Source organism: Nematostella vectensis, chromosome 1, assembly GCF_932526225.1.
Source record: "Nematostella vectensis chromosome 1, jaNemVect1.1, whole genome shotgun sequence".
Taxonomy (NCBI): domain Eukaryota; kingdom Metazoa; phylum Cnidaria; class Anthozoa; order Actiniaria; family Edwardsiidae; genus Nematostella; species Nematostella vectensis.
In genome coordinates this window covers 13,188,817-13,216,084 of record NC_064034.1, presented here as the reverse complement: position 1 = coordinate 13,216,084, position 27,268 = coordinate 13,188,817, and the positions used below count along the sequence as shown (strand labels likewise).

The 27,268-nt window shown below is 41.1% G+C and overlaps 3 protein-coding genes across 5 annotated transcripts; 2 read left to right on the top strand and 1 right to left on the bottom strand.

Annotated features, from left to right (window-relative positions):
* The first annotated feature begins 539 nt into the window (after window positions 1-539).
* Window positions 540-9,477, top strand: LOC5515871 (ferric-chelate reductase 1). Of its 2 annotated transcripts, none has more exons than XM_048730855.1 (13): window positions 540-682; window positions 1,456-1,481; window positions 1,740-1,919; window positions 2,260-2,364; window positions 4,800-4,858; window positions 4,926-5,011; window positions 5,588-5,698; window positions 6,028-6,143; window positions 6,326-6,412; window positions 7,199-7,293; window positions 7,958-8,016; window positions 8,232-8,529; window positions 8,860-9,477. In XM_048730855.1, exons 1-13 carry the CDS (start codon window positions 640-642, stop codon window positions 8,861-8,863), a joined length of 1,269 nt encoding a protein of 422 aa, XP_048586812.1. In that variant the 5' UTR covers window positions 540-639; the 3' UTR covers window positions 8,864-9,477. The 2 variants fall into 2 exon arrangements, with proteins under 2 accessions (XP_048586812.1, XP_048586811.1); XM_048730854.1 differs by having other exon boundaries at window positions 8,857-9,477.
* Window positions 9,478-11,920: 2,443 nt separating this feature from the next.
* LOC5515873 (E3 ubiquitin-protein ligase TRIM23) lies at window positions 11,921-19,917 on the bottom strand. 2 transcript variants are annotated; one of them, XM_048730849.1, is made up of 9 exons: window positions 19,745-19,917; window positions 18,085-18,620; window positions 17,735-17,883; window positions 16,951-17,228; window positions 16,498-16,750; window positions 16,047-16,157; window positions 15,267-15,391; window positions 13,995-14,220; window positions 11,921-12,649 (listed from the first exon to the last, which is right to left on the bottom strand). In XM_048730849.1, the coding sequence occupies exons 1-8, from the start codon at window positions 19,796-19,798 to the stop codon at window positions 14,050-14,052; spliced, it is 1,677 nt and encodes a 558-aa protein (XP_048586806.1). In that variant the 5' UTR covers window positions 19,799-19,917; the 3' UTR covers window positions 11,921-12,649; window positions 13,995-14,049. The 2 variants fall into 2 exon arrangements, with proteins under 2 accessions (XP_048586806.1, XP_048586807.1); XM_048730850.1 differs by having other exon boundaries at window positions 11,921-12,646.
* Window positions 19,917-26,706, top strand: LOC5515874 (trafficking protein particle complex subunit 13). Its single transcript, XM_048730852.1, has 13 exons — window positions 19,917-20,071; window positions 20,536-20,704; window positions 21,548-21,632; window positions 21,855-21,985; window positions 22,291-22,363; window positions 22,480-22,524; window positions 22,706-22,848; window positions 23,410-23,524; window positions 23,952-24,041; window positions 24,586-24,686; window positions 25,546-25,624; window positions 25,934-26,008; window positions 26,554-26,706. Exons 1-13 carry the CDS (start codon window positions 20,029-20,031, stop codon window positions 26,689-26,691), a joined length of 1,287 nt encoding a protein of 428 aa, XP_048586809.1. The 5' UTR covers window positions 19,917-20,028; the 3' UTR covers window positions 26,692-26,706.
* Window positions 26,707-27,268: the final 562 nt, after the last annotated feature.

Here is a 27,268-nt window from a genome sequence, read left to right as displayed (position 1 = left end):
CAAAATAAATATGTTTGAACAATATGATAGCATAAATAGATATTGTTATTTACTTTGCACTAACATAAATGAAATAATAAATTTAATCTAAATTATATTGTTAATACAATATAGCTCACTTTGGGTGTTAAAATTAATTTACCCCTAGTGATAGCACATTGAGGGCAGTTAACCAAGAAAATGTTTAAGAAATATTTAACAATTTTCAAACACATTCTCATTTTTCCTGAATTTTATTTCGGTGCTATGTCTGCTTCAGGGAAACTATTTGTAAGAGTTTTACACTGCAAAAGATAGGACAATCAGCCCCATCTACTTTAATGGAGCACACCTCGAGTCCAACCCCACCTCAAGAGATGATGCTTCTTACCTTTCTTGTCCCAATCAGTGTTGTGATATGGCTCCGATTTTAGGCAGTGCCTAAATCTATCTAGTACATATCACAACACAGGGCCCAAACAAATTGCAGATCTCAGGTATCAAAGTCAACCCTGGGGGTCTAGTTCAATATTGTTGGCTTTTGGTTCCCCCTCCCCCCCCCTCCAGTCCCCCTCGGCCGCTAGCTCGCATTAGCCGCCACCGCCAAACAGGCGTCTACGCTGGAGGTCAAAGCTTTTTAGCTGAGAACGGGTTAACAACATGTCAGGAAACTGCAATATATACCTTTTGATCTTCATATTGGGTGAGTCGAACACTTGCGGGGTTTTTGTTCTCAGAAAAGATCGGTTCGACAGATATTCGGGGTTTTCTATGCTGTTTTGCTTCCACGGTCGGCTGCTCTTATAATTAAGTATATTGAGTACAAAGCCCATTTTGTCAGTTTCAGCATAACACAAGAACTTTAAGTATTGCATATACGACATAATTAACCTTGTACTTAGGTCACTAGCTTGCTCTTATTTCAAGTTAGAAGAAAACAAACGTGCGCTTGGCTGCTCGAAAGAGACCATACTTGGCTGTTTCAAATAGCTGGCCTAAGGTGATAAGAATTTTTTACTAATCAAAGCTAGGGCTATAGGACTCCAACGATTCCAATGATATGGACTCCAATAATGCCTTATGTATTGTTTTGTTAGTGTTGAATAAAGCACGTATTCCTATCTAAACTGATTATATTTTCACTTCTCCGGCGAGCTCCGATCCTATTTGTTACTTTAACGATGCGCTTTGTAACTGCCGAACTCGAATTCTAGCGGCGTGTTCTCTTCCTTCCCTCTATAAAGAAACAGGGTAGGAAAAAGAAGCGCTTTCCATTGTCGCCTCCTCTGCTTGTTTTCTTGCCCCTAACTTGAAAAGTTACTAGGAAAAGTGATGATGGATACGACCTTATCAAAACAAATCCAACCAGTAACGTCCCCAGCTAGAACTGTTTCTGACTTACGTCACACAGGAAAACAATTTTGGACTGACAACCTTGTTTACCTTGTCGTTTGATATAAATATTTCTTTTTTCAGGACTTGGAGTTTCTTCTGGATTGGAGGTAAAATGACATTTGATAGCACTAGTAGCTCAACCTTGTCTCTGTTATTTACAGTGAGACACCTCATTATGCAGTAATACACTCTAATCCTAGTCCTGTTGTTTACAAGAATACAATCAGCTCTGTCGCTACTAGATAAGGACATATGATATGAATTTTATTGAAAAATTCAGCTGAAAAATCTCCAAGTTTTGGCTCACTTCAAATCATTTACAATTTTACAATTATGCTTATGATGACACAATATTTGTACTTCAGATTTCCAAATCAGGATGCAAAGAAACCAAAGGCTGTGTGTCTTTTCCATACGATTGCAAGGGCTCTTCTGACTGTAACTATTTAGTCACTTATGTGGCTGGAAAAGATAGCGTTTACTTTGAGATGAGTGCTAAAGATGACTGGGTGTCCATTGGCTTCAACCAAGATAAAGCTGGGATGGTAATGAAATTGAATATGCTTTTTTTCTACTAGCTAGCTGAAGTTTGGACCAGAAATCAAACCAAGAACCTACAGTGCATAAGCTTTCTCATGGAAATTGAGGTTGAAAGGAGCTCTGTGTGAAAAATTGCCCCATTGTCCTTTTAATTAACCTTTTGAAGTGCACCGTATGTATGGGGAGGTAAGAAATGCTGTTGAGTATTCTAGAAATTCCAAAATACCTCCCCAAACTCAATATTTTTAGTCTCTTTAGTCTTTCTGTTATTAGAGGTTGAAAAAGTTTGCAAATGTTAAAACAATAAGCTTTAGATCCACTAATCACTATGCATGATGCCATTAGGTTGGTACTGACGCCATTATCTGCTCCAGGCCTGCTAGTGGATCTAGCATTTTAATTGGTCATTACTATTTGAGCAGCAAAAATACCCCAACCATTACCACACCTGTAAGTATCAAATAGCTGTGTAGCCTTACGCGCATGAGAGTGCTGCCTCCTTCCCCCTCTCTCCCATGTATAGATAGATAGATAGATAGATAGATAAATAGATAGATAGATAGATAGGTAGGTAGGTAGGTAGGTAGGTAGGTAGGTAGGTAGGTAGGTAGGTAGGTAGGTAGGTAGGTAGGTAGGTAGGTAGGTAGGTAGGTAGGTAGGTAGGTAGGTAGGTAGGTAGGTAGGTAGGTAGGTAGGTAGGTAGGTAGGTAGGTAGGTAGGTAGGTAGGTAGGTAGGTAGGTAGGTAGGTAGGTAGGTAGGTAGGTAGGTAGGTAGGTAGGTAGGTAGGTAGGTAGGTAGGTAGGTAGGTAGGTAGGTAGGTAGGTAGGTAGGTAGGTAGGTAGGTAGGTAGGTAGGTAGGTAGGTAGGTAGGTAGGTAGGTAGGTAGGTAGGTAGGTAGGTAGGTAGGTAGGTAGGTAGGTAGGTAGGTAGGTAGGTAGGTAGGTAGGTAGGTAGGTAGGTAGGTAGGTAGGTAGGTAGGTAGGTAGGTAGGTAGGTAGGTAGGTAGGTAGGTAGGTAGGTAGGTAGGTAGGTAGGTAGGTAGGTAGGTAGGTAGGTAGGTAGGTAGGTAGGTAGGTAGGTAGGTAGGTAGGTAGGTAGGTAGGTAGGTAGGTAGGTAGGTAGGTAGGTAGGTAGGTAGGTAGGTAGGTAGGTAGGTAGGTAGGTAGGTAGGTAGGTAGGTAGGTAGGTAGGTAGGTAGGTAGGTAGGTAGGTAGGTAGGTAGGTAGGTAGGTAGGTAGGTAGGTAGGTAGGTAGGTAGGTAGGTAGGTAGGTAGGTAGGTAGGTAGGTAGGTAGGTAGGTAGGTAGGTAGGTAGGTAGGTAGGTAGGTAGGTAGGTAGGTAGGTAGGTAGGTAGGTAGGTAGGTAGGTAGGTAGGTAGGTAGGTAGGTAGGTAGGTAGGTAGGTAGGTAGGTAGGTAGGTAGGTAGGTAGGTAGGTAGGTAGGTAGGTAGGTAGGTAGGTAGGTAGGTAGGTAGGTAGGTAGGTAGGTAGGTAGGTAGGTAGGTAGGTAGGTAGGTAGGTAGGTAGGTAGGTAGGTAGGTAGGTAGGTAGGTAGGTAGGTAGGTAGGTAGGTAGGTAGGTAGGTAGGTAGGTAGGTAGGTAGGTAGGTAGGTAGGTAGGTAGGTAGGTAGGTAGGTAGGTAGGTAGGTAGGTAGGTAGGTAGGTAGGTAGGTAGTTTATTTCAAAAAGATTGCATGGCAGCTAAAAAACGCTGAATTGCACAATTTACATCGAGTAAAAAAGAAAATAAAAAGGAATAAAAATATAACTATATATATGTATATTACAGGTAATAGACTAAAATGCGACAATGATAAGAGGAAAGCTATATACTATAAAATGAGCTAATATGATATGTTAAGTTGGGATTATACGTTAAATTTAGTGGTGCAACTGGATGCCATGGCCGGGATGAAAGATCGCCTAAAACGTTCGGTTTGGCAGCGCGGAATTGAGAAGCGGAATTGAGAATGTTATGGATTGTCTAAGACTATAACTACACTGCTTCTTAGGTGGTAAGATGTTCACTAGCTTATGGTTAGGGCAGGTGGAAATAGACGAGAACAGAGTAAGACAGAGTTCACCCCGTCTGTCCTTCAAAGACTGTAAGCCATAGCTGGCAAGGCAGTCCTGGTAGTTAGCTTGTGGTGACACAATGGACATTACTCTTTTCTGCACTCTCTCGATCTCGTCACTGAGATATGCCGGGAGGGCATTGTGGAAAACAGGCGCGCAGTATTCTAAAACTGGCCTAATTGTGGAAAGATAAAAGGCAATAATGTCCATAACAGGGAGTTGGGCTCTTTTTAACATTACAATGAAGCATAGTCGCTTATTGGCCTTTTTAATACTTGATTTCTTGAACTATTTAGTGTTGGTTATATTTTTAAAAGCCTTGGAACGCAAAGAATGTCGGCAATAAAACCCCCTCGTTTTGAATTTCAACCCATTTCTTGTGGGAAAGCGTAGAGGATTCAATATCAGAGAACAAAACAATTTCAAATAACTTCGAATGAGAGCCAGCTAGCAGGCTACCCTAGCTATGATTGGCTTTTAAGTAATGTAATAGTTTCACTAACAAGAGCTATGATTGGCTTTTAAGTAATTTAATAATTTCAGTAACAAGAACTACGATTGGCTTTTAAGTAATGTAATAATTTCACTAACAAGAGCTATGATTGGCTTTTAAGTAATGTAATGATTTCACTAACAAGAGCTATGATTGGCTTTTAAGTAATGTAAAAATTTCACTAACAAGAGCTATGATTGGCAGTACCGAACCCTAGAACCGTACCTTAAAATTAAATAAAATCTATGACTCTGCAACCCTCCATTGCTGCACACCTATTCTTTCTAAAATAAAAATGTTGAAAAATTTTCTTTAGACCCCTACTGGCCTGTTCAATACTTCTGGAGAATTCAATGGTGGGATAATCAGATGCAGGTTTGTTATCTTTTAATCGGTGTTGTGGCGATTATTGCAATACTTAGTTTATATCTCAACCTTACAGCTTTACCAGGAACAAAGTACCATCAAGTAACATGAAGTATGACTTGTCCAACAAGCAGTATCTGGTTTATGCCAGAGGAGAAGTTGGTAAGAAAAGAAATGAAAAAGCTCACATACTATCATGAATCACACAATTTGATTGGCTCCCATGCTCACTATCTATTTAGCCATAGATAGTGAGTAGCGAAAAAGCAGGACAAATGCAGTTATTTATTACTGAGAATTATTAAAATCGTCATTTATTTGAAGGTAGTATGTGAATGGATGTATACTAAAACAATTAGACTACTCGTTCTCTATGAGTCAAATAGTCAACTCAGTGCTAACGTGCCTCGTTGACTATCTATTGACATATATATGTAATATACAATACTTGGAATATATAGGTGTTCAGTGTTGGTTGGGCTGTAAATAGCCACAGACGTCAAACATCATCTGTTGTAATTACCTTTCCCTCTTCAAGTCACCCTGGATTAGACAAGCTTTACCACTGAACAAATAATTAGATTTTAGTCACAGAGGTCAGTAGAATATTAATACCCCTAAACTAAATTTTCAGCTACAATATTTACCCTTTTTTTTTCTTACCACTCTGCTGTCTTTATAAAATATCTTTTGTTGTGAAAATGCCTAACCTCTAACCTCACGTCCTGAAATTACCAGCAAGTGGAATCCTACAGTACCACTCATGGAAATCCAGCTCCAGTAACAAGGTAGACGTGTTGGCAACCACCGGTGCAGAGTCAAGAAAGCGAGCTCTACTCCTCACTCATGGTAAGAGGCATGTCAAATGCATTCATACAATAAATACCTGGGTGGCTGTACATGCTTCATAATGTTCATGCTATGGATATTGTGTCAGGGGGAGGACTTGATCAAGTCAATTTCTTAGTAATCTCCTTTCATCTTAACCTTACACAGACTCTTTATAAGCAATGATGCACAGAAAGAATCTCCTGTTAGGAACTTATTGAATGTTGCAGAAATTCTACATGTCTTTATGTTTGTTTTATTGTAGAAATTGTCCAGCATACTTTATTGTTGTTTCCAGATTTATTGTAGTTATACATTAGTTTTCTTATTATGATTTATCTTGTTATTAGGGGCCCTCATGCTGATTGCATGGGTGGGGTTTGCCACTGTTGGCATGGCAACTGCTCGCTACATGAGGACATTTTGGGGAGATAGCAAGATTATGAGCCTGTTGGTGTGGTTTCAGGTGTGTTTAGCAAAACATTTATTGGGCATTATATTCCATTGTCAATGTACACTGGTCATTTTTTTCAATTCTCTCCAGGGAAGAGGGGATGAGTGTGTGTGTGTGTGTGGGGGGGGGTATGGATCTTTTCTAAATCACACATTTCAAGTTTTAGTGCTTCATTTCTTATTGGTTTTACACAGATCCATAGAAGCTGTATGGTTATTGTAGTCTTGTCAACAATTATCAGCACAATCCTGGTGTTTGTTTATGTTGGAGGATGGTCTGAGGTAAGAATTTGTATGGGGGTGTTGTTACACAAGTGTGGGTGTGCTCTCACGTGAGTTTTTATATAGAGGGCATAAGGTGAGAATTTGTACTGGGTGTTGTCATGTGAGTTTAGGGGTGGTTTAAGATGAGTTTTAATGTGGGTGGGCTGGTTCTCACGTGAGAGTTTGTAGGGGGTAGTGTCACATGAGTTTGTTGGGGGTGTTGTCATGCGAGTTTGGGGGTGGTCTGAGAATTTGTAGGGGGTAGTGTCACATGAGTTTGTTGGTGGTCTATTAGGTAAGAGTGTTTATGAAGTAGTGTCACAAGAGTTTGAGATTGGTCTCAAGTGAGTGTTTATATGGTCTCACATGAGAGTTTGTATAGGGTCATTTGTCACACATATTTGTTGTTGGCCTAAGGTGAGTGTTTATATGGGTGGGCTGGTCTCACATGAGAGTTTGTATAGGGTCGTTTGTCAAACGTATTTGCTGTTGGCCTAAGGTGAGTGTTTATATGCGTGGGCAGGTCTCACATGAGAGTTTGTGTAGGGTATTTGTCAAACGTATTTGTTGTTGAATTTGTGGGCAGGTGGTCATCAGTAAGAATCTGTATGAGGATGGCTTCACATGAGTGTGGGGATAGTTTCTGATAATTTTGGGTGTCTTCTGAGGTGAATTTACATATCAGGAGGGGAGGGGTAAGTTATTATTAATTTTTTAGAGGGTATGTTTCTCTATTGTTTGTTATCCAATGTACCAATCATTACCTTTTACCTCTTAGCCGTTTCTCCAATTCTTTGGTTCTAGATTGGTGCACATGCATACATTGGAATTGCTGTTCTTGTCCTGGCAGTACTTCAGCCAATGATTGCAGTTTTCAGGCCTCACCCGGGGGATGACAAGTATGTAAAATGTTGTAAAATTTAGGGTTTAATGTTTCCAAATCCCAGGAAAGGATGTTTGAGAACATGTGCTGCAGTAGGTGGAGTTATTATCCCTGATTTTTTTTGATCAAATATTCTCACTCATTGCACTCAGTGTTTACTATGTTGAAACCTGCATATAAGAACTTATGGGTCAACAACACCCAGGCAATAAGTAGTAATTTCACTTGCAGTGCATTAGCAAATGTAAACATATTATAGCATAGTATGTCCCTTAAAGTTAAAAAAATAACAGGGCTGTAGCAAAGAATGGGGCACTGGGAGCACTAGTCCAGACCTGGGACTCTCTTTGCCCTCGACATTCTGGCTTCTTTTACGCGAGCCAGAATGTCGAGCGCGAAGAGAGTCCCAGGTCTGGACTATGGAAGCACGTGCCCCCAAATATTTTCAAAAATTATAAGGAAATGGCCAGTTCAGGGTGAACCTTTGCCCCCAATGTTTTTTAATGTTTCTGTGTCGTGCCCCCCCTAATTATTCGAGAGCTGCTACTGCTATGAATAAGAAAACTTTGAGCCTGATTTTGCATCAACTAAGCAACATTTATGAACCCAATAAACCTGAATCTCCATAATTAGTGTTCTTTTATTCAGGTTTTTTAAATCTATAATTTGTTTGTTTTAAGGCGATATATCTTCAACATGGTTCATCAAACAATTGCTTTCATTGCATCTGTATTAGGAAGTAAGTAAATTTAGGCTTGTGTTTGAAGTCATATATCTGATATAAACCTACAACATTTTGCAAACTTTTTGTAGATTGTGAATCCTTTGTTTTACATTAATTAAGTTATTTAAATAATAAAAATGTGTCGCTAACAAGGGCCCTTCAAACTATTTTAAAATTATACTTGAATATGAACGAATGTGTGTCCTAAGCCACGATGTCTCCTTCTCCAGTTGTGAACTGTTTCCTTGGTGTAGAAGCCCTGACTGAAACTCACCGCTCCGGGTTCGTCGTAATGATAATCTTCGTCGTGGTCAACTTCTTGCTGACAGTCGCATTCGAGGTTTACATGTGGAAGGACAAGAGCAAACCCCCTCCCCCTCACCCTAATGACGATCAGGGCATGCAAGTCGAGGAAGAGGAGCGGTCGAACGGAAGGGAGATTGTACGCAAGGTGCTCTACGTTTGTTGGATTCTGCTGGCATTCGTCTGCTGTGTCGTGCTCCTCGTCTTAATCGGGAGGAAGAACAGGTAAACGGGCAATGTCCTGTTCTATCGACCTTGCTTCCTGCTCGATGGGTTGCCCCACGGGTACCTTGGGTTTCAGAGTCTCAAGCTTCGTTCGTTTACTATGCGCCCTCTTTACTGACTACGAGGAGCGAAGCGAAAAGTAAAGAGGGTGCATAGTAAACGAAGCTCGAGACTCTTGTACTCAAGGTAGCCCACGGGCAGTTTAGTTGTTTAAACAGGGAAAAGGGCTGGGTTAGAAATTATTCAAATCAATATGTTCTTCTTAGGTTCCAGTTTTCGGAGGAACCGGTTTAACCTTAGCGATAACAGTCTGATTTCTTGTTTTAACAGATAAGCTAACACGATGCTGAAGTAACTATCCGTGGTCTTCGTTACTTGTAGTTGGTGGATCCAGCGCTTCACACGTGCCCAAGAAGCATCATGACTATGGCGCAAGCTAGATGAGGTTCCTTCTACCAGGGCAGTCGGGTCCATGACTTGTGGCATTATTTACTTGTATATCGGCTTTTTTAGGAATATCCACATTTTTTTCTATTTTATAAATTGATTTTGTTGTCAAAAGGTAATATTTGTATAACGCACATAGGTAAATTGATGAATAAATAGATATAGGTATAGACAATGTGAATAACAGTAACTTAGGCGGAAGACATCATTCCCCTTTTCAGTTTTTCCATAAGAAAAAACTTTATTGGCTATTAGTCCATGGGCCAGAGGGTGTGCTGAGGCTCACTCAAAGGGACAAAGACTGAGTGGTATAACATAACAGACAACCTAGACGAGTTTTTCGTCAAAAAACGCGATCTAACATGGAAACGAGGCTCTCCTTTACAAAATAATTCATATAAGCTTACTGATCTTCGAACATGCGTTTGTCAAGTATTTTATACTACTAATGATATATTCCTTAATATCCAATCGAGAAATAAACAAAAAAGAATCTCTAAATGTTCAGATTTGAGCTAAATTAATATTAAGATTGCGAAATGCATCATGGGTAAAATCCAAGATGGCGACTGCCAGGCATGGTAAGTTTTTCGATGTTGTGGTTTAAAAACAGTGATTTGAATCTTGTTTCTAAGCAAATAAGCAAATAATTACACACAGAAAGCGTTATTCCCTAACATAAAGTCTAAAGAGGGTAGAAACACTTACTTCATTATCAATTTTCGCCTAAATACGTACAGTCGACTTACAGGTATGTGCGGTCGGCATTGTTTAGAATTTGAGACAGGCATGCCTGCCAACTTTCCCGGTTCTTAACATTCAACATTATCGTACGCGACAAGGTCGATGTAAGACGGGATTGCATAGGATATCTTCCCACCACTTACGCTCCATCCACTGACATCAGGCCCGTACCAAGGATTTTTTCTTTGGGGGGGGGGGGGGGGGGGGGGGCGGAATCCGAAAAAGTGGATCTAATCTATAAAAGAGCACGCCTATTGAGAACAAAGTGGACCTTCGGCCGTTGTGGGGGGTGCGTTCACACCCCCTGCACCCCCCTGGGTACGGCATGCCTGGACATGTCAACTGTAAACGAGATACTAGTCAGGTCAGTGAAGACCATCGTCCTTGTTTTTGACCAGGTGCTTTATGCTAAGGCGATAGATACACTGAGAAATAAGCAATGTTGTGTCAAAAATGGGTGTTTTCCACACGTGCTGCAGGCTGCTCTCAATCATAGGAAAGAGATTTCAAGACGCTGGTCTGAGAGATTTGGAAGTGGAATCTGGTGTTGCAGCGGGAGGTTCTTTATCTTGAGTTATGGAAGGCCGGAGATATAACCGTGGCGTGCGATTCCATAAGCTTACGGATGAGGCTCTGATGAGGCTTATGTGGAAGGGATTTAGACCCTGGGTAGCAGCAAACCACAAGTAGTCTACAGATCTAGTAGAAAATGTTTTCAGAGGGCTTAAGATATTATGTAATGATATCTGTGAGGATGAATTGGAGCGTCAATTAGCGAATTCTTCATACGACAAATTCGGAAACCTTTTCAAACAGTACATGGTGTATCTTCGCACTCAAAATGGAAATTTGTCAGCGTTCTGAATGTCGTATATTGAGATGGTCGAAATCCTTGGACTTTTGCGTGCATCACGGGAAGGAAACTGGAAACTGCAAATGAGCTGTGTGAGGGACATGATTCCGTTGTGCTTTGCGTACAATAACATTAACTATGCTCGGTACCTCTCTGCATATCTCTCCGAGATGTCCCACCTCGACACTGAGCATCCTGATGTCGCAGCTCATCTCAGATCAGGGGGATTCTCAGTGCAGATTGGAGACAACAACGCCTTTTGGCAGGATACCAGTCGACCAAACGTTCGAAAAAACGGTCAACAAAGACCAAATAAGTTGGGCCTTGGCTTCTGAAAATGTGGCGATTCGCAAAAGCAACAAGGTATCACTTGCAAACGAGCTCAAGAAAAATGTAACACCAGCAGACACAATACCAAAGCCTTACGCAAGAGTAGTAGATGGAATGGTGGTTGTTTAAAAACTCAAAGGCGATGAGAAAACATTTGCTGAAATTGCAGAAACGGTCCTATCTATAGCCCTGAATGAAGGAAGGGACAGTGAACGCATCGAAGTAGTGTTCTATGTCTACAAAGAGGAGTCCATCAAGAATGCAGAACGAGAGAGACGAGGCTCCACGGCAGGACACGAATTCGGGAATGTTAAGCCAGACAATCGCGTTCATCAGTGGCACAAGTTTTTTTTTTTGCTCAGTTTTAAAACAAGTCTCAGCTCATTTAATTCATGAATGAAGAGTGGCAGAAGGAACGATACAGGGAAAAGCTGTCCGGGAAGAAGCTCTTCGTTACAAACAATGAACTTTGCCTTGAGATATCATCTACTGGCACAAGGATACGGGTCAATCTCAAATCAACACAAGAAGAAGCTGATACTCGAATTCTGCTCCATGCCTCGCACGCTGCAAAAGCAGGATATGCAATCGTGATATCGTCCGAGGACACCGATGTACTCGTCATAGCTCTGTCACTTAAGAGCTTCATTGCACAAAGCAGTCAAGAACCTATGTCGATGTCTCGAAAGTCGTCCTAGTAATTGGCGTCCAGATGTGCAGAGCGCTTCCAGGTTTCCATGCCTTTACAGGCTGTGAACGTGCGAGTGCTTGCACTGCAAAGCACTTGAGCACTTGCAAAGCACTTGAGCACTTGCAAAGCACTTGAGCACTTGCAAAGCACTTGAGCTCCTTCACCAAAACAGATCGTTTGTTAATCTGTTCCTAGAAATGGGAATGTATTGGCAGCTTGATGAAGAGCTTTTTCAAAAGATTCAGGAATTTACGTGCACTATGTACAGCTATCTTGCGGGAACATCAGACGTCAACAAGCTGCGCAATAGGTAAAGTACACACAACTTTTTCTTTTTTAGCCTCTCTTTATTTCATGCACTCTTAATATTGTAGAAAAAATAGCTAATAATTTGTTTTGACATCTATTATAGGCTTTTTTGCGCAAGGCAGGGAAAAAAAAAATAAACTCAAGTCAGCTTCCCCGATGTGCAGATTGCCTGAAGCTGCATGCACTACGTGCTAACTATCAAGCTGCGATATGGAGAAGAAGTCTACAATCCTGTCCCAAGCTGCATGCACTACGTGCTAACTATCGAGCTGCGATATGGAGAAGAAGTCTACAATCCTGTCCCAAGCTGCATGCACTACGTGCTAACTATCAAGCTGCGCTATGGAGAAGTCTACAATCCTGTCCCAAGCTGCATGCACTACGTTCTAACTATCAAGCTGCGATATGGAAAAGAAGTCTACAATCCTGTCCCAAGCTGCATGCACTACGTTCTAACTATCAAGCTGCGATATGGAGAAGAAGTCTACAATCCTGTCCCCAAGTCCCCTCTCCAGTTGGCCACGGTTGGTTTCGCAATGACAAAGGGCGGTTTGTCGTACCACTGGATGACGGCTGATCCAGCTCCGCAGCTCTTCTAAAGTTTTTGTCTTGCACCTGTAAGAAGACATGCAGTACTCCAAAATGCACCTGCGTCAGCAGTGGGTTGAAGTGTACTGACATGTGCAAACTCCTCAACTGCGAGAATCGTACACCCGAGGATGAGGAAGAGGAGGAAAATGATCCTGCTGATAACCAGGAAGAAAACTCAGATAAAGAAGCAGAGGATTGATATATTATGTGGGTAAAACTAAGGTGAAATGTAAGATACACGAAGATTTAATGTCGCCATCTCTTAAAATTGTGTCCAGTTTTGGATTCCACTATAACAACCTCATTTCCGCCGAGATATTATAAAAAAATGGGGGAAACCGAAAATCCAAAATGGCGGATCCAAGATGGCGGCTACCTTGTGATGGCTATTTAAGGGTCGACCATTAAATTTCTTGGCTTGATTTACCTAAAATTACTTAAATGGACGGTATTGTATTATGAGCTAATGAACACATTAAGAAAATTACTATAATTTCAGCAAAAATAAAATAATTTATCAAAAATAATAATTATCTGGGTTGTTGAGTTTATAATGCTGTCATGTCTAAATTTACGTTTCGGCGGCACGTTCGTCTAAAATCTATGCCTAAAACCGATTGTTTAGATCAAAGATTTTAAGATACGGTACTCAGACAGATTTTCTAAAATTCTATGTTATAAATAGTGACGTCAATTTGTCACGTGATGTCACTTATAAAGCTACTCATTTATGATTGCTATCAACCATTTTCGTAAACTACAGGTCTCAAGGTTTCAAAAGATGTATGATAGCACTTGTCCCTCCGAGTGAGCCTGACCACTTAATTTTTAGGGGTCTGGCCCATGGACTATATTGTATGCCAAGCAAACAGACATTTTTTAACTCAGAAAGTGGAGGGGACATATATCCACCTCAACTTCAACTTTATTGTACATAAATACATTATTGTTTCTTTTATGTGCTCACCCGCTAATAAAACAGGCTAATCTAGGCGGGTTCAGCCTATACCAATTTGTTTACAGGCGTACAGCACACAACGCCAAACCTTGGATTCATTTTATTATAGATATGAAGTCAATTCGATTTTTAATAAAAAAGTATCTTGATTTACCGATTCCGATTACTTCGATATATCTTTCGTAGACCTGTCACGTAAACTCGCCACTATATCTAGTCTCTTATCAAGCGCAAAGTGCTGGTAAAAGGAAAAGAAGAGCGAAAGCGTGGCGAGCTCGTTACGCTTTGCGCCTGCTTGGTAGGATACACTGCAGCACAAACTCGCAACACAAACTCGCTAATACATCTAGAGAGTAGACCACAAGCGCGGCGAGCTCACACTGTTGCGCAAAAAGAGACACTAGTATTTCCCTTGAACCAAGCTTGAACGCGCTGGTAACGTTGAAAGTTATTTGTTAAAAGAGTTTTTACTTTTTGTTCCACAAACTCTGCTCGTACGTAGTAAAGGCATCGCCATTGTGTATCCAGTTTGGTGCAAATACCTCGAACAGAGCAACTTCAGCGTCGAGTGAAATTTTCTTCTTGAATTCGACGTCTTTACTGCGCAAACTCCGACATGAGTTGTCTGGCCAGCCAGTCTAAGCCCTCGTTGAGGCCTCGCCCAGTATGCGCGTCACAGGCCATGATGGTCCAGCTACGACCACAACACAACTTGTGAAGCGCTAGTCGCTCAGCCAGGATGTCTACACTGACGGCTGATGACACATCCTAAGGGGGATACATAGTGCGGTTGAGCAATTATTGGATGAGGTCCACTAAGGCCCCTCAACCCTACCTAAATTATCCTAGCCCCTCTAACCCTTCTCCACCGGGGACTAGTGCGGCAAAGAGCTGTATGTTCGGCATGTGAAGTACCCGTTCATTTGTCAAGTATATGGTGCAGTGTGTCCCAAATCACTACCCAGCTTACCCCCCCTCCCCCCTTCCCCCTTACCCCAATTCTCCGGGACTATTGTGGATAAGAGCCATTGGGCGCGTGCCGTACCTGTTTCTTCCACATCACTACCCAACTCACCCTATCCCCCATTACACTAATTCCCTGCAGTACCTGTTTGTTGGCGAGTATAAGGTACAGCGCGTTCCACATCACGACCCAACTCACCCTATCCCCCCATTAACCTAATTCTCTGCCGTGTACCTGTTTGTTGGCGAGTATAAGGTACAGCGCGTTCCACATCACTACCCAACTCACCCTATCCCCCATTAGCCTAATTCTCTGCCGTGTACCTGTTTGTTGGCGAGTATAAGGTACAGCGCGTTCCACAACACGACCCAACTCACCCTATCCCCCTATTACCATAATTCCCTGCAGTACCTGTTTGTTGGCGAGTATAAGGTACAGAGCGTTCCACATCACTACCCAACTCACCCTATCCCCCTATTAACCTAATTCTCTGCCGTGTACCTGTTTGTTGGCGAGTATAAGGTACAGCGCGTTCCACATCACTACCCAACTCACCCTATCCCCCATTAGCCTAATTCTTTGCCGTGTACCTGTTTGTTGGCGAGTATGAGGTACAGCGCGTTCCAAATCACTACCCTCACCCCATCCCCCTATTACCATAATTCTCTGCAGTACCTGTTTGTTTGCGAGTATGAGAAGCAGCGCGTCCCACAGCACTACCCAACTCACCCTATCCCCATTACCCTAATTCTCTACCGTGTACCTGTTTGTTGGCGAGTATAAGGTACAGCGCTTTCCACAGCACTACCCAACTCACCCTATCCCCCATTAGCCTAATCCTCTGCAGTACCTGTTTGTTTGCGAGTATGAGAAGCAGCGCGTCCCTCAGTCTCTTCTCGGCCATCAGCTTGGCGAGTTCATCATGCGCCTCTGATAGACGCTCAGTATTACTGCTATCAATAACGAATATCACGGCTAAAAAAGAGAACGAGAGTTAAGGTTTCTGGATAGAACGCCAAGAAAACGCCTCAGGTTGTAGGGCATCAGTACTATTGCCAATAGCGATTATCACCGCTACAAAAGATAGAACGAGAAGTTAAGGCTTCAGGGTAGAACGAAAGAAACGACTTCAGGTTTTACGGCAGACTATCAACGGGCCAATACTATGATTTAGTATTGCAGGACCGTAGCGAACATCAAAACTTTGGAAGCACAGTCGACCCCCTCTATTGTCATATCCTTATAATTCTATAAAAAAAAAGAATGAGGGGGCACGACCACCATGGGCGTTACGGCACTGTATTATAGTGCGACGCGCGCGTGTTAGCGTGCAAGAGCAAAGTTCTTTAGTGAAACGAACTTCAGTTCCTTATCTAAATCGAAAGGTGAATAGTTCGTCTATGCAGAGTGCACTGATTCTACGTAATAGCAGTTCTATGTTCAGGGGCGGCGGAGCGGTGCCAAAAGTATGTGTATGATGCAATCCGCTTGCACCCTTTAGTTCGAAATATTAGGATTTATGTAAAAAAACAAACCCTCATCCGTCCGCTCAAAAGAGTGGGGGGTCGGGGGCATATCCATAGCACCTCGCCGTCCCCGGTGTTGCCTATGTGAAGAGCAGGGATTTTACCTTGAGTGTTGAGGTAATAGTGTCGCCACAGGGGCCGTAGTTTTTGTAAGCCACCCACGTCCCAAATGGTAAACTTGAGACTTCTGTGCTCCACAGTCTCGACGTTAAAACCTTAAAAAAGGCAATTATGATTATATTATCCATGAAAATGTTAAAACCTTAAAAATGAACATTTGTAATATTATCCAGGAACATATGGAAACCAGTATAACCAGTCAACGTTGCGTTAGCAACGGTCGACGCACGTCCCTGATGAAAAAGGCGACCGCTAGTGCAACACGTTATCAAAACTGTTGGAAGCATGCACCAGATGTTAAAACATAGTGTCGTTCTCTTGCGCTTTACTTGCACAGTAGTTCGTTGCACTGCGTGTCCTGAGAATCGCATGCTCAGAACATGACCTACTGCGAAAAAAAACCCAGGATGCTCTAGAGGAGGGTACACCACTCACCAATAGTAGTGATAGGAGAGACAAACTCGTCTTGCTTGAGCTTGAAGAGAATCGAAGTCTTACCGGCCCCATCTAGCCCTAGGGCCACGGCGCGCATCTCCATTTTAGGCCCTATGTGAACCCTATTGTCTTTAGTGAAGGCCACAGGGATCCCAGCGTCGGCATTGCATAGTCTCGCGATGTCAATGAATTGCTGCTGTTGCTGCTGCACTGTGTCAAGGAGACTGAAGATGTTATTGCGAGCCTCGATTACCTGACGGACAGAATAACAGCACCTATTTTAGACGATCCTTATAGACAAGTCAATTGTACAATTTTTAAGTCAAACTGTCACTGATACTGGCCTTTCTATACTTTAAAAGAAGTATGATAAAGGGTTTTTCGTGTCACCTAAATTTGACGATATTTTGAGATTCGCAAAATTTGGAATTTTTTATGCAATATGCTAGTTACCTCCGCGTCATCCCTCTGTAGCGAGCGCTCACACTCAGAGCAGACCGAGTTGACTTGAGCAATCAGCACAGCCATGTCCTCCTGTTGCTGACGCAGAGAGAACAGCTTCTCTCTCACATGGCTATCTACCACAGCAAGCCCAGCTTCCTCCTGACGGTTTACTGTCTCGCGCATGTCATCGAAGTAGGCGCGCACCCGACTACGGGCCTCTTCTGCCGAGCCAGCCATGTGATGACGCACTAGTGATCCCTGATCGTTCTCTTGCACAAGGACTCCACCTTTAATTATAAAATACATAACATTTATTATAACATGTAATTGCTTGGGGGTTTATAGTACTGCATATTGTAGGTTTTGGGTCTTAATTTCACACGGATTACAGATTTTAAGAAGAAATCGAGGGGATTCTCGTATTCCAAGAGAATGCTTGGTCAAGGACCAAGATTTGACGACTCCTCCTACAAAATTGTCCAAGAGATCTCAAATAGGAAGTTTTACATTTATTATGGATTGTGGAACCCATTTTTTTTTTGGGGGGGGGGGGGGGGGAGGATGAGCACTGCCTACTTTAAAAAACTATTGGATAACAAAAGAAAACAGCAACATTTGACCCTTTTTTAGGTGCACAACCACCCAAATTTGTCTCTGGTCAAAGTGCTACCCCCATCTCCACCCATAGACTTATCTATTTGTTGATTATGCATTAAGAGGGAGAGAGACAACTGCCTTTTTTATGTCCTTATAATTGAGGAAACCCTAGCGACTTAACATCTGTAAAACACACCCTCAATGGCATCTATGACTGAGGCAACCTTCCTTGAAGACTCAGTGACTTCTGTGGTGAATGCTCTAACATGCTGAATGGCATTCGTAACTGATGAGCGCATGCTTTGGGCCTCTGTCTCCAGTAATGCATGCTTGTGACCTTGATGCCTGGGTGAAAAAGGTTACAGAAGTTTAAAGTATATTCCCTTGGATACTGCAATCCATTATGGGCCAGAAGGTTAATCCAAAACAGAATACTGAAACCAGAACAATAACCAACTACTAAAACAAAATTTGTGCATTGAATGTAAGAGAAAATAAGTTCAGTATTTAAAGGCAGGTACACCCTTGGTGATGTTATTACAGTACCTGCCATAGTCCTTGCACACAAAACACATAAGTGAGTTTTCCCTGCAGTCCTCTTCAAGGCAAGTAAATTCTATCACATGTGTTGAGTGCAAGGGGCACTTTGGTCTCTCCTTTGGTTTATCAGCTAGGGGAATTCTCCTGTGCTTTTTAAGGGTCTTTGTAGAATGTATACTCTCGGCACAAGAAGGACATAGATTTGTCCCACAAACAGTACAGTAGATGGTAGCTTTGTGGTCATCATTCTCATCGCATCTCACACCTCCATCATTTATATCCTCTTCTGTAGTAGTTGAAGGCTCTACAGAGACTTGAAGTCTTTCTAGAAGTTCTATCAGTGCAAAATTCTTCTTAAGCCCCCATACTCCAGAGTCACTAAGCTCAGTCACTTGTCTATCAAATGGGCATTGAAGAGTTCGGCCATGGACTGGTAGGCGTGCCAAGCAATCGTGGCAGACAGTATGACCACAAAGTAATAGGCGTGGGACCTTGTCACCTTGGAGATGGAAAACATCCTCACACACACGACACTCTAGAACCTTATAAAAGAACATAGATGTTATTGATGCTATCAAAAAAAAACAAACATTGATAATGGGAAGGTATAATGGGTAATGAGAAGTTTGAACAATTGCCATGTCAACTCTGTAATTATATAGACTTCTTGGCTTTTCTTCTGAATCCTTTATGTTTGTTACTCAAAAGGGGCTATATTTTTATGATGTCACCCTATATACCCTCTATCAGTGGCGTGCTTTGTTCTGTACAGCCGTTCCTATGCTTCCCCAGTAAAAGAACAAACTATTTGACAGATTATATTAGTACAATAAAATAGTCTGCAACATTTGACCTGGCATTACAACATTGCCACGTATTGACCAGGGGCCGGTTGCACAAAGCCTGGATAAGAAATCCGCCGGATAGGCGCTAACCGCCGGATAAAATCCCTATCCAGCGAATAGTTATCCGGCGGATAAAGTAGCGTTGCACAAAGCATGGATAGAAGGCTGCATAACTATCCGCTGAACATCCATCATTACCACTAAATGGCTTCCCGTTTCCATGGTAAATATGCGGAGCGCGCGCTGTTTTTCGTTCAAACAAAATGGCGACCGTTAAATGAGCTACTAAAAGAGTCAGAAAACAAACAGTTTATCGAGGCAAAGTACATGTAAATCACGGAATGATCACAGGGGATAGTGTTTAGCCTCTTCCTGTCTTTGGGAGTCACATTTCTCGACTGAACGGACAATATAGTTTGATTTCAGTCCTGCCAAAGCTGCATGTAAGTCCGTAGTTCATTGTAAATTTACCAACAGTAAAATTCGTCGTTTGCATGTGTTTCAACTTTCATTGCGTCTGAAATTAATCTTAATTCTGAAAAAAAATGTTGAAAGCAAGACGGCATTTTGTTTTTTCTTCACATTTATTCGGTGGATAAGGTTTTATCCGACCTCTATCATCCGGATAACTTTAACCGCTAGATAACTTTTATTCGGGCTTTGTGCAACCGAATCACGCCACTCGCATAACTTTTATCCACTGGATAAGGATTTAACCGGTGGATAAAACTTATCCAGGCTTTGTGCAACCGGCCCCAGCGTTTTAAAAATCTACTCCAAACAACCTTCCAAACAACAATCGTAAATTAGATTGTACTTACGTTCATAGGACGCGATTTTCTCCCAGACGTTACTTCTTCTGCAATAGCCGCCATCCTAAGACGTTTTTATATTCGAAATATTTATTTTACATGCTGAATTAATACAGAAAATTAGAAATATTGCAGGTAGAACTAAACCACAAAACATCCAAACTGCGCCTGCAACAACAACAACAAAATTTCCAGCGGGTATAGTATTGACAGATGCGTGTACTCTACGCGCCCGAGTTTTGAAGAGAGACCGCTGTACGAGGAAGAGCGAGAAGAGAAAAACGAGAAGTCAAATGGAGTCCGGACTACAGAGGGAGCATTTGCTCGCCTTGAAAGGTGTGGTATCATTTCGTTCTAGGTTAGGGTGTAGTGCTAAGGGTATAGGGTGCTATTTGTGTAAAGTAGAGTTAAGTGACGTAGTCATCTCGATATGTATCACTGCATTAGTATGTCCGAAAGAAGTCTAGAAGTAATAACTTACTAAACATATCTTTACCTCGTCATCTTTGCAATCACGATGGATACACTAACAGGTTAAGAAACACTTGGGAGATTAGGGGGTTATTTGCTCGAGTTTCGTTTCCCAGGGTTTGGGTACTGTATTCTTGTACCTATAGCTTTGTGTCGATTAAATGAGAGCTGTAAATAAATGTTTTTCTCTCTTGAGTCTGAGACCAATTTCTCTCTAATACACTAGCATTGTATATTGAATGACAGCTGTTACATATTTCTCCCATAAAGTGATGTGTCTGTCCAAGCCCTCTTGTAGTTTAACTAAAGGCTTCGTTTACCCCTTCTAGTGATGAGACTGACCAAGCCCTCTATGTACACTAGTATTCCTGTACAATGTGAAAGTCAGGATTTACCTGGCTCAATATTCAAGGATTGCCATGATGCAGACATTGCCTCTGTGCCGGGCATGTATGACTTTGCTCTTGGTGATCTACTAGTTTTACCACAGACATTTGGGTAAGGTATAAGGGCAGGGGTGTAGCTTCTTGTGTGCCAGTACACACATGCATACTTCATGATTCCGTACCTGTCAACTCTCCCGCATTAGGCGGGAGTCTCAAGATCTTGGGCCCCTTCTCCCGCTCTCCCGCCTTGAGCACCAAATCTCCAGCTTTTTAGCTATTTTTATCGCTTCCCAAAAATTATTCTATAGAAAATCATCATTTTGCCTATTTTCTATTAAAATATTTGAAACAATAATTCCCTTGCGCAGCACAATTTATCAAATTAACACCTTGTGAGATCTATAAGTGGATTTGTTTGCGAGAGCTTTCTATACAGCAAAAAATGAATATACCTCACCCCTCCCCCAAAACATTCTCAAGCCTTGAGATTTTCGGAGGTTGACAGGTATGTGATTCATAAATAGACATGTTTGCACAATAGACCTCTTATATTCATATTTGAAAAAAGCATCAGGAATTCAGCTGAATTATTTCCACCCAGCCCTACCCCTTGTTACATATACTGTATTCAAATAGCATGAAGTATCATCTGATCATTTTGATCTATGGAGCAGATGTTCTCTTACTGGTTTTATTTTAATATTAAACATTTTTTGTATGCTTTTAGAGGAGGGGGGCCTGCCTATAAAATAGCCACTGTGTGTACATGAGAAAATGCCCTCTCTCTATGTTCCTGATGAGCCATTGCTATATGGTTAGGATATTGTTGCGACTGTTATGTCAAGTTGTTTTGTAAAAGATTTTTGTAAAAGATTTTGACTTCCTGGATGGTAGATTGTAACCTGTCATTTACACAGCCTCTAAATGACTAAACACCTCAACTTTATTTCAACAGAAATATATTTCTCGGAGAGACATTTGCAAGCTATGTTAGTGTACACAATGACAGTAATCAAAGTGTAAAGGACATTGTGATTAAGGTAATTTAGATGCTTTTCAATTTAATGATGTCTGTTTTTATGTTTCTTTTTAACCAATAGTCAAAAAGAATATATACTCTGGTACATCTGGTTTGTTTGTTTTGCCAAAAATTAGAGTGTGTCTGAAACTTTATAGGTACCTACAGTGTAATTGTATTTTTCTCATGGCTATAGCTATCAAGTGTTGAATGACCTCTGATTATTGATCTTTGTCATTCACAGACAGATCTTCAGACGTCATCTCAGCGTTTGACACTTTCTGGTGCTGCAAACATGCCTGTAGCTAAACTAGACCCACAAAAGAGTTACGACCAAGTTATCCATCATGAAGTTAAGGAGCTTGGGACACACATGTATGTAACACCATTATGTAAATTATTACCACTGCCATCATCAATACCCATGCTCCCATAACACTTTGAACATATCTCAGGAGCAGATCTGGGAGTTTGAATAAGGAGAGTGGGCACCATCATAATACATTTAGAACTAATGATAATCCATATTGGGATATGGGAGGGCAAACTCATTCTTCTTCCATGGATAGATTTTAGATAAATATCTGAGAGTGTTTGACTCGTAGATCACAATATGTCTCCTATTAGTTGAGAAGTTATATAAAGTGTTATGCCTTATACTTTGTTATTGTTAACCCCAGCTTGGTCTGTGCTGTAAGCTATTCAAGCCTTGCTGGAGAAAAGATGTACTTTAGAAAGTTTTTCAAATTTCAGGTAAACAAAATAACCATTTTGTAATTGTATGATTAGTGTAAAACTGGTGTAGACTGGCTGTATTCAGTAACTTTGACTGGTTGTATTCAGTAACTTTCACTGACTGTATTTTTTAGGTTTTAAAACCACTTGATGTCAAGACAAAATTCTATAATGCAGAGGTAAACACACAAAATATTTTCTCTATGTAGTCATAAAATATTTTCTCCATGTATTCATCATAGATATTGCAAAAGTATATAAAATAGGAAACATGCAGCAGCTGGAAGCTAGAATAGAAAATTGAGAATTGCTGTGCTTCCTTCTATTTAAAGCTGTAACATTTTTGTTACCCCTTGTTAGGATGACTCTGTGTTTCTGGAGGCTCAAGTACAGAACATCACCTCAAGTCCGATGGTGATGGAATCAGTTCGACTCGACCCCTCAGCCCTCTACACAGTCACTGATCTCAACATTGCACCTTCAGACTCCAATAAAACTAAAAGGCAAAATGCAATGATATATGAGCTAGATGTGTTTAAAAAATGTCATGACTTGGGTAGATATGTCTGTATGTATGTGAAGGGAGGGAGAGTTAGGTATTTTAAAGGAGAGCCTAGGTTGCTCAGTTGGCAGAACATCGCTCTGTAGTGCCTGTGCCTCTCACCACTGGGTTCTGGGTTCAATTCCCGGTTTGGATGTGAATTGAGTTAGCTGGTCTCGCTTTTTCCTCCAGGGTTTTTCTCTGGGTTCTCTGGTTTCCCTCCCTCCACAAAACAAACAATTTCGATCCAAGCTGTGATCCATGGTCAGACATGAGTTGTATGACGGCTGCCTGAGGCGCCCTTCTATGCCTTCAACTTGACCACGTCTGAATCTGCGCTCTCACAATTCAGCATACCAGCTGCAAGGAGAGTGATAAGCTTCTCAATATATTATTATCATTAAAGTACTTTTAAACAGAAGTCAGGTAGAGAACCATTTTTTTCCCATTTGATCTATATTCTAGAAATACTTCAGTTTGCTTCCTGCACCAGCCGGCTAATCAAATAATAATTTTAATCTAGCGAGGAGACGTCAGCAGAAAGTATATTCAACAGAGGCTCATTCCTTCACCCAAATGACACTAGACAGTACCTTTACAAGCTAAAGGCCAAGTCCCCTATTGACAGGAATCCCAAGGTAAGGCCTTACAGTCACCGTTATTACATTGTGATTGGATGTGGCTCAAACATTTCATATGTCAAGTTAACGATTCATCGTCTAAAACACCATCCAAAACAAAGCACACTTTTGGTAATGAGGAAAAAATTCGCGTTCTCAGATTCATAACATACATAACTTATGCATCTTTGCAATTCTTTTTTCCATCTGCACATGCCAATCTTCATAAGAGATGTTTTTTCCCACTCAATAATAGACCTCAAAGGAATAGGAATAAAATCCTGGGAACCTGGAGATTCCCAGTCAAGAGAATTATCCATGTGCTTCTACATAAAATAATTAATTTGTCTGAATTTAGTTAATAGTCATTGATCACAATTTTATTGAATTTAGATACAGCAACAATTCATGACTTGATAATGGGAACAAACTATTTCTTGTTTAGTCTGCTGCAGCTGTAGGTAAACTGGATATTGTGTGGCGGACTTCATTTGGTGAACGTGGTAGACTCCAGACTAGTCAACTTAGTCGCGTGGTATGTTAAATCCCTCAATTCCTACCAGGTTTTTGGTTAAAAGCGGGTATTAGTACCATGGCACCTGGGGAGAAGGGGGACATAAAAGGGGAATAATGGTTGTGATACGGGTAGAGGTAGGTGGCAGGAGTGAGGGCTGGAGGGTCATTGTGGGGATAATGCTACGTTGAGTGGAGTTGGACTTCTTTCTCCAACATCGTGTACACCTTACTCCTTATCAGCCTTTTTGTTTTCTGGTCTATACCTCCCTACCCACTACCTCCTCCTTAATCTTCCAATTCACCCTATATGCCATGGTAAGAACAACTGCATCACTATCCCATACACTCCTTATAGTCCAACTCCACTGAACGTAGCATTATCCCAACAATACCCTCCTGCCCTATTCCCTGCCACCTACCTCTACCCGTATCACAACCATTTTCCCCCTTTTATGTCCCCCTTCTTCCCAGGTGCCATGGTACGAATACCCGCTTTTAACCCAAAACTTTTAAATACTTTCTAAAGCCTTTAATTTTTACCTTTTATCTGTTTTTTTTTTTAGATCCCAGCTATTGCAGACCTCAAATTAACCGTGTCACAAATGGCTGATGCCGTTCCTGTGGAAAGGCCTTTTCCAGTGAGCTTGAAGCTCAAGAATACATGGTAAGGTCCTTTCACCTAATACATAAAAAAACCCTGGACTAGACAAGCGTCAGAGTTTACATGTGTGTAGAAGTCAGTGCAAAGGAGAAGCAACCAGAGAAGGAAATAAAGAACCATCCCTTTTCCTTTTTTTCTCCTGCCCTTGCATCTCCTTCATGCTGACTTCAACCCACAAAGTAAGCATCTCACATCTCTACCATCTTGGTGACTGTCCATGCTAAAAATGATGTACCTTATTACACTTAATTTTCGCGACGTCAACATTTCATGATTTTGATGTCGCCATATTTCGTGACACTTTATTTTCGTAAAAACAAGGTCACTTTATTTTTCGCATATGCGAGTTTTGGACAATTAAATAAACCAATCCAAAAAGAATTAAAGTGTGTTTTAATCATCAAAACTGTAACAAAAATAAGAGTGGGCTAAATGTAGTTCCACAAAAATCTATAAATACAAGTCAGAATTGTCCAAATCAACTTCTTACAGTACTATATCAGGCCTGTAGCCAAGGGGGGGTTGGGGGTTCTGAAGAACCACCCACTCGACTGGAAGGTCTGCTCTAATGTAGGAAAATTGAGTACCACCAAATAGAAAATGGTCTGCTTTATGGTTAAACGAACCTTACCGCTCAAAATCCTGGCTACGGGCCTGTATATGTGCATACAGGACTAAATAGACAACTTATTTCCATAAAGCGCATCAAACAGGTAATATTTCACCCAAAGGCTTTTTGTATACTCACTTAATTTTTGTGCATCCAAATTTTCGCGACACTTTATTTCCATGAATTTTTTAAAATCGTGAAATGGCACGAAAATTAATTGTAATAAGGTATGTTGTTTTTCTCTTGTTTCAGTGACCGTAAGATGGATTTGCGTCTTCTGATGACAAAGAGTAAAGATGGTGCCATGATGTGGTGTGGTACATCTGGAAAGGTATCCACCTGATTAATTTTGTTGAACTCTTTGTATAGTAAAACACTCTCACAGAGAGCTATAGAGGAGAGGGGAGAAGGAAGATGTCAGAATTGATGTCACAGTCAAGGGTGTTTGGCCAAGGATCCAGCCATAAGTGAGACCGATGACCCCCAGCAACGCTAGCCTATCATTTTATTTAGGCCAAGTAATGGCTGGCCTATCATTTTAGTGGGGCCTAGCAACTGCTAACCTACCATTTAAGTGACAAATTGATTACACAACTGATTGAAGAGGCTTTTTACATCCCCTATCATTTTTTGTTTGCAGGCTCTAGGTCCCCTGCACCCAGGTGCTGCGTTTGATCTTAATCTCAACTTACTTCCTTTATCAGCTGGTCTTCAAGTAAGTAATTTGACATGATTATTGAGATCAGCTCAAATTTGTTTACTGCCTGAGCCCCCCCCCCCCCCCCCCCTCTTGAGTTTTGCCCTACCTTTATTGCCACTCAGCCAACACACTACCAGGTTTAAGTGCTCACCCTTCCTTCCCCTAGCTACTAGAAAGAGTGAAAGAGTAAATAATCACATAAAGCCCCCTATCTAAAGAACACCTTCTATCTATCCCTTCCCCCCCCCCCCCCCCAAGCTTACAAGTTTGTATTGAACACCTTATTGAACGATTTATTATATTATTGTAGTTTGTAAAAAAACGCCCGTCTCTAGTAAACGTCTCCTATCTATTGAACGCCCACCTTGGACCATCGAAACTGAATAAATGCCCCGGGCGTTTATTAGATTATTTACTGTAGTCTTAGTGAAGAATCATGATTTTGACTTTGGAATCATATCATATACATATACCTGCGCCCCTTTTTCCTCATCCCTTTTTGGTATAATTCGAATATTGAAAAAGCTGACAATTCTTCTATTTTCCTATTTTTTACACAGAATATCAGTGGTCTACGTGTGATTGACAAGTTGTCTGGGCGTACCTATGAATTTGACAATATAACATCTGTGTTTGTGTTTTCGTCAACAAAGAGCCCTTTTATTGAAGACAATGTATTACAACAGAATAAAGAATAAATATGAAAAAATTTATGGATTTCTACTTTTTGTATTTCTACGGTTGTATATACGTAATGTTTATTGTATTCAGTTTTTCTCTTTGTCTCCCGTAAAGGCGGTTTTTACGCAGAAGGCTACCTTTTTAGGAGGAAAAATCTAGAATACATCCGTTCTGTCTTCGTGAGGTTTATGTTAAATGTGAATATGAAACAGTTCGGTATAACGCGAGTTTACAAATCGACAGCAATATTTTATTCATGTTTTCCATTTTCTTGATGAATGCTTACATAGAGTTCGCGGTTTGAAGTGTCTGCTCTTGTATTCATTAGCCGGATTAGTTTCCAACAGTTTCTCCAATATCACTTTTTCTCACCGTGATAAATATTCATACCTTTGGATATGTTCTCCCCGGAAATTAAGAAAATAGCAAAGTCATGCTTATTCAGTGAATCATTTTCGCTTCTTTTTCTCAGGTTTTCGTTGTACCGCTTGGTTTTGAGAGGACGTTTTCTTCATTTCAATTCCCTTATCTTCCTGTATTGGTTCTTCCGAGTCATTAGGAGGAAGAAAAACTATAGCTAATATGCAGAATAGC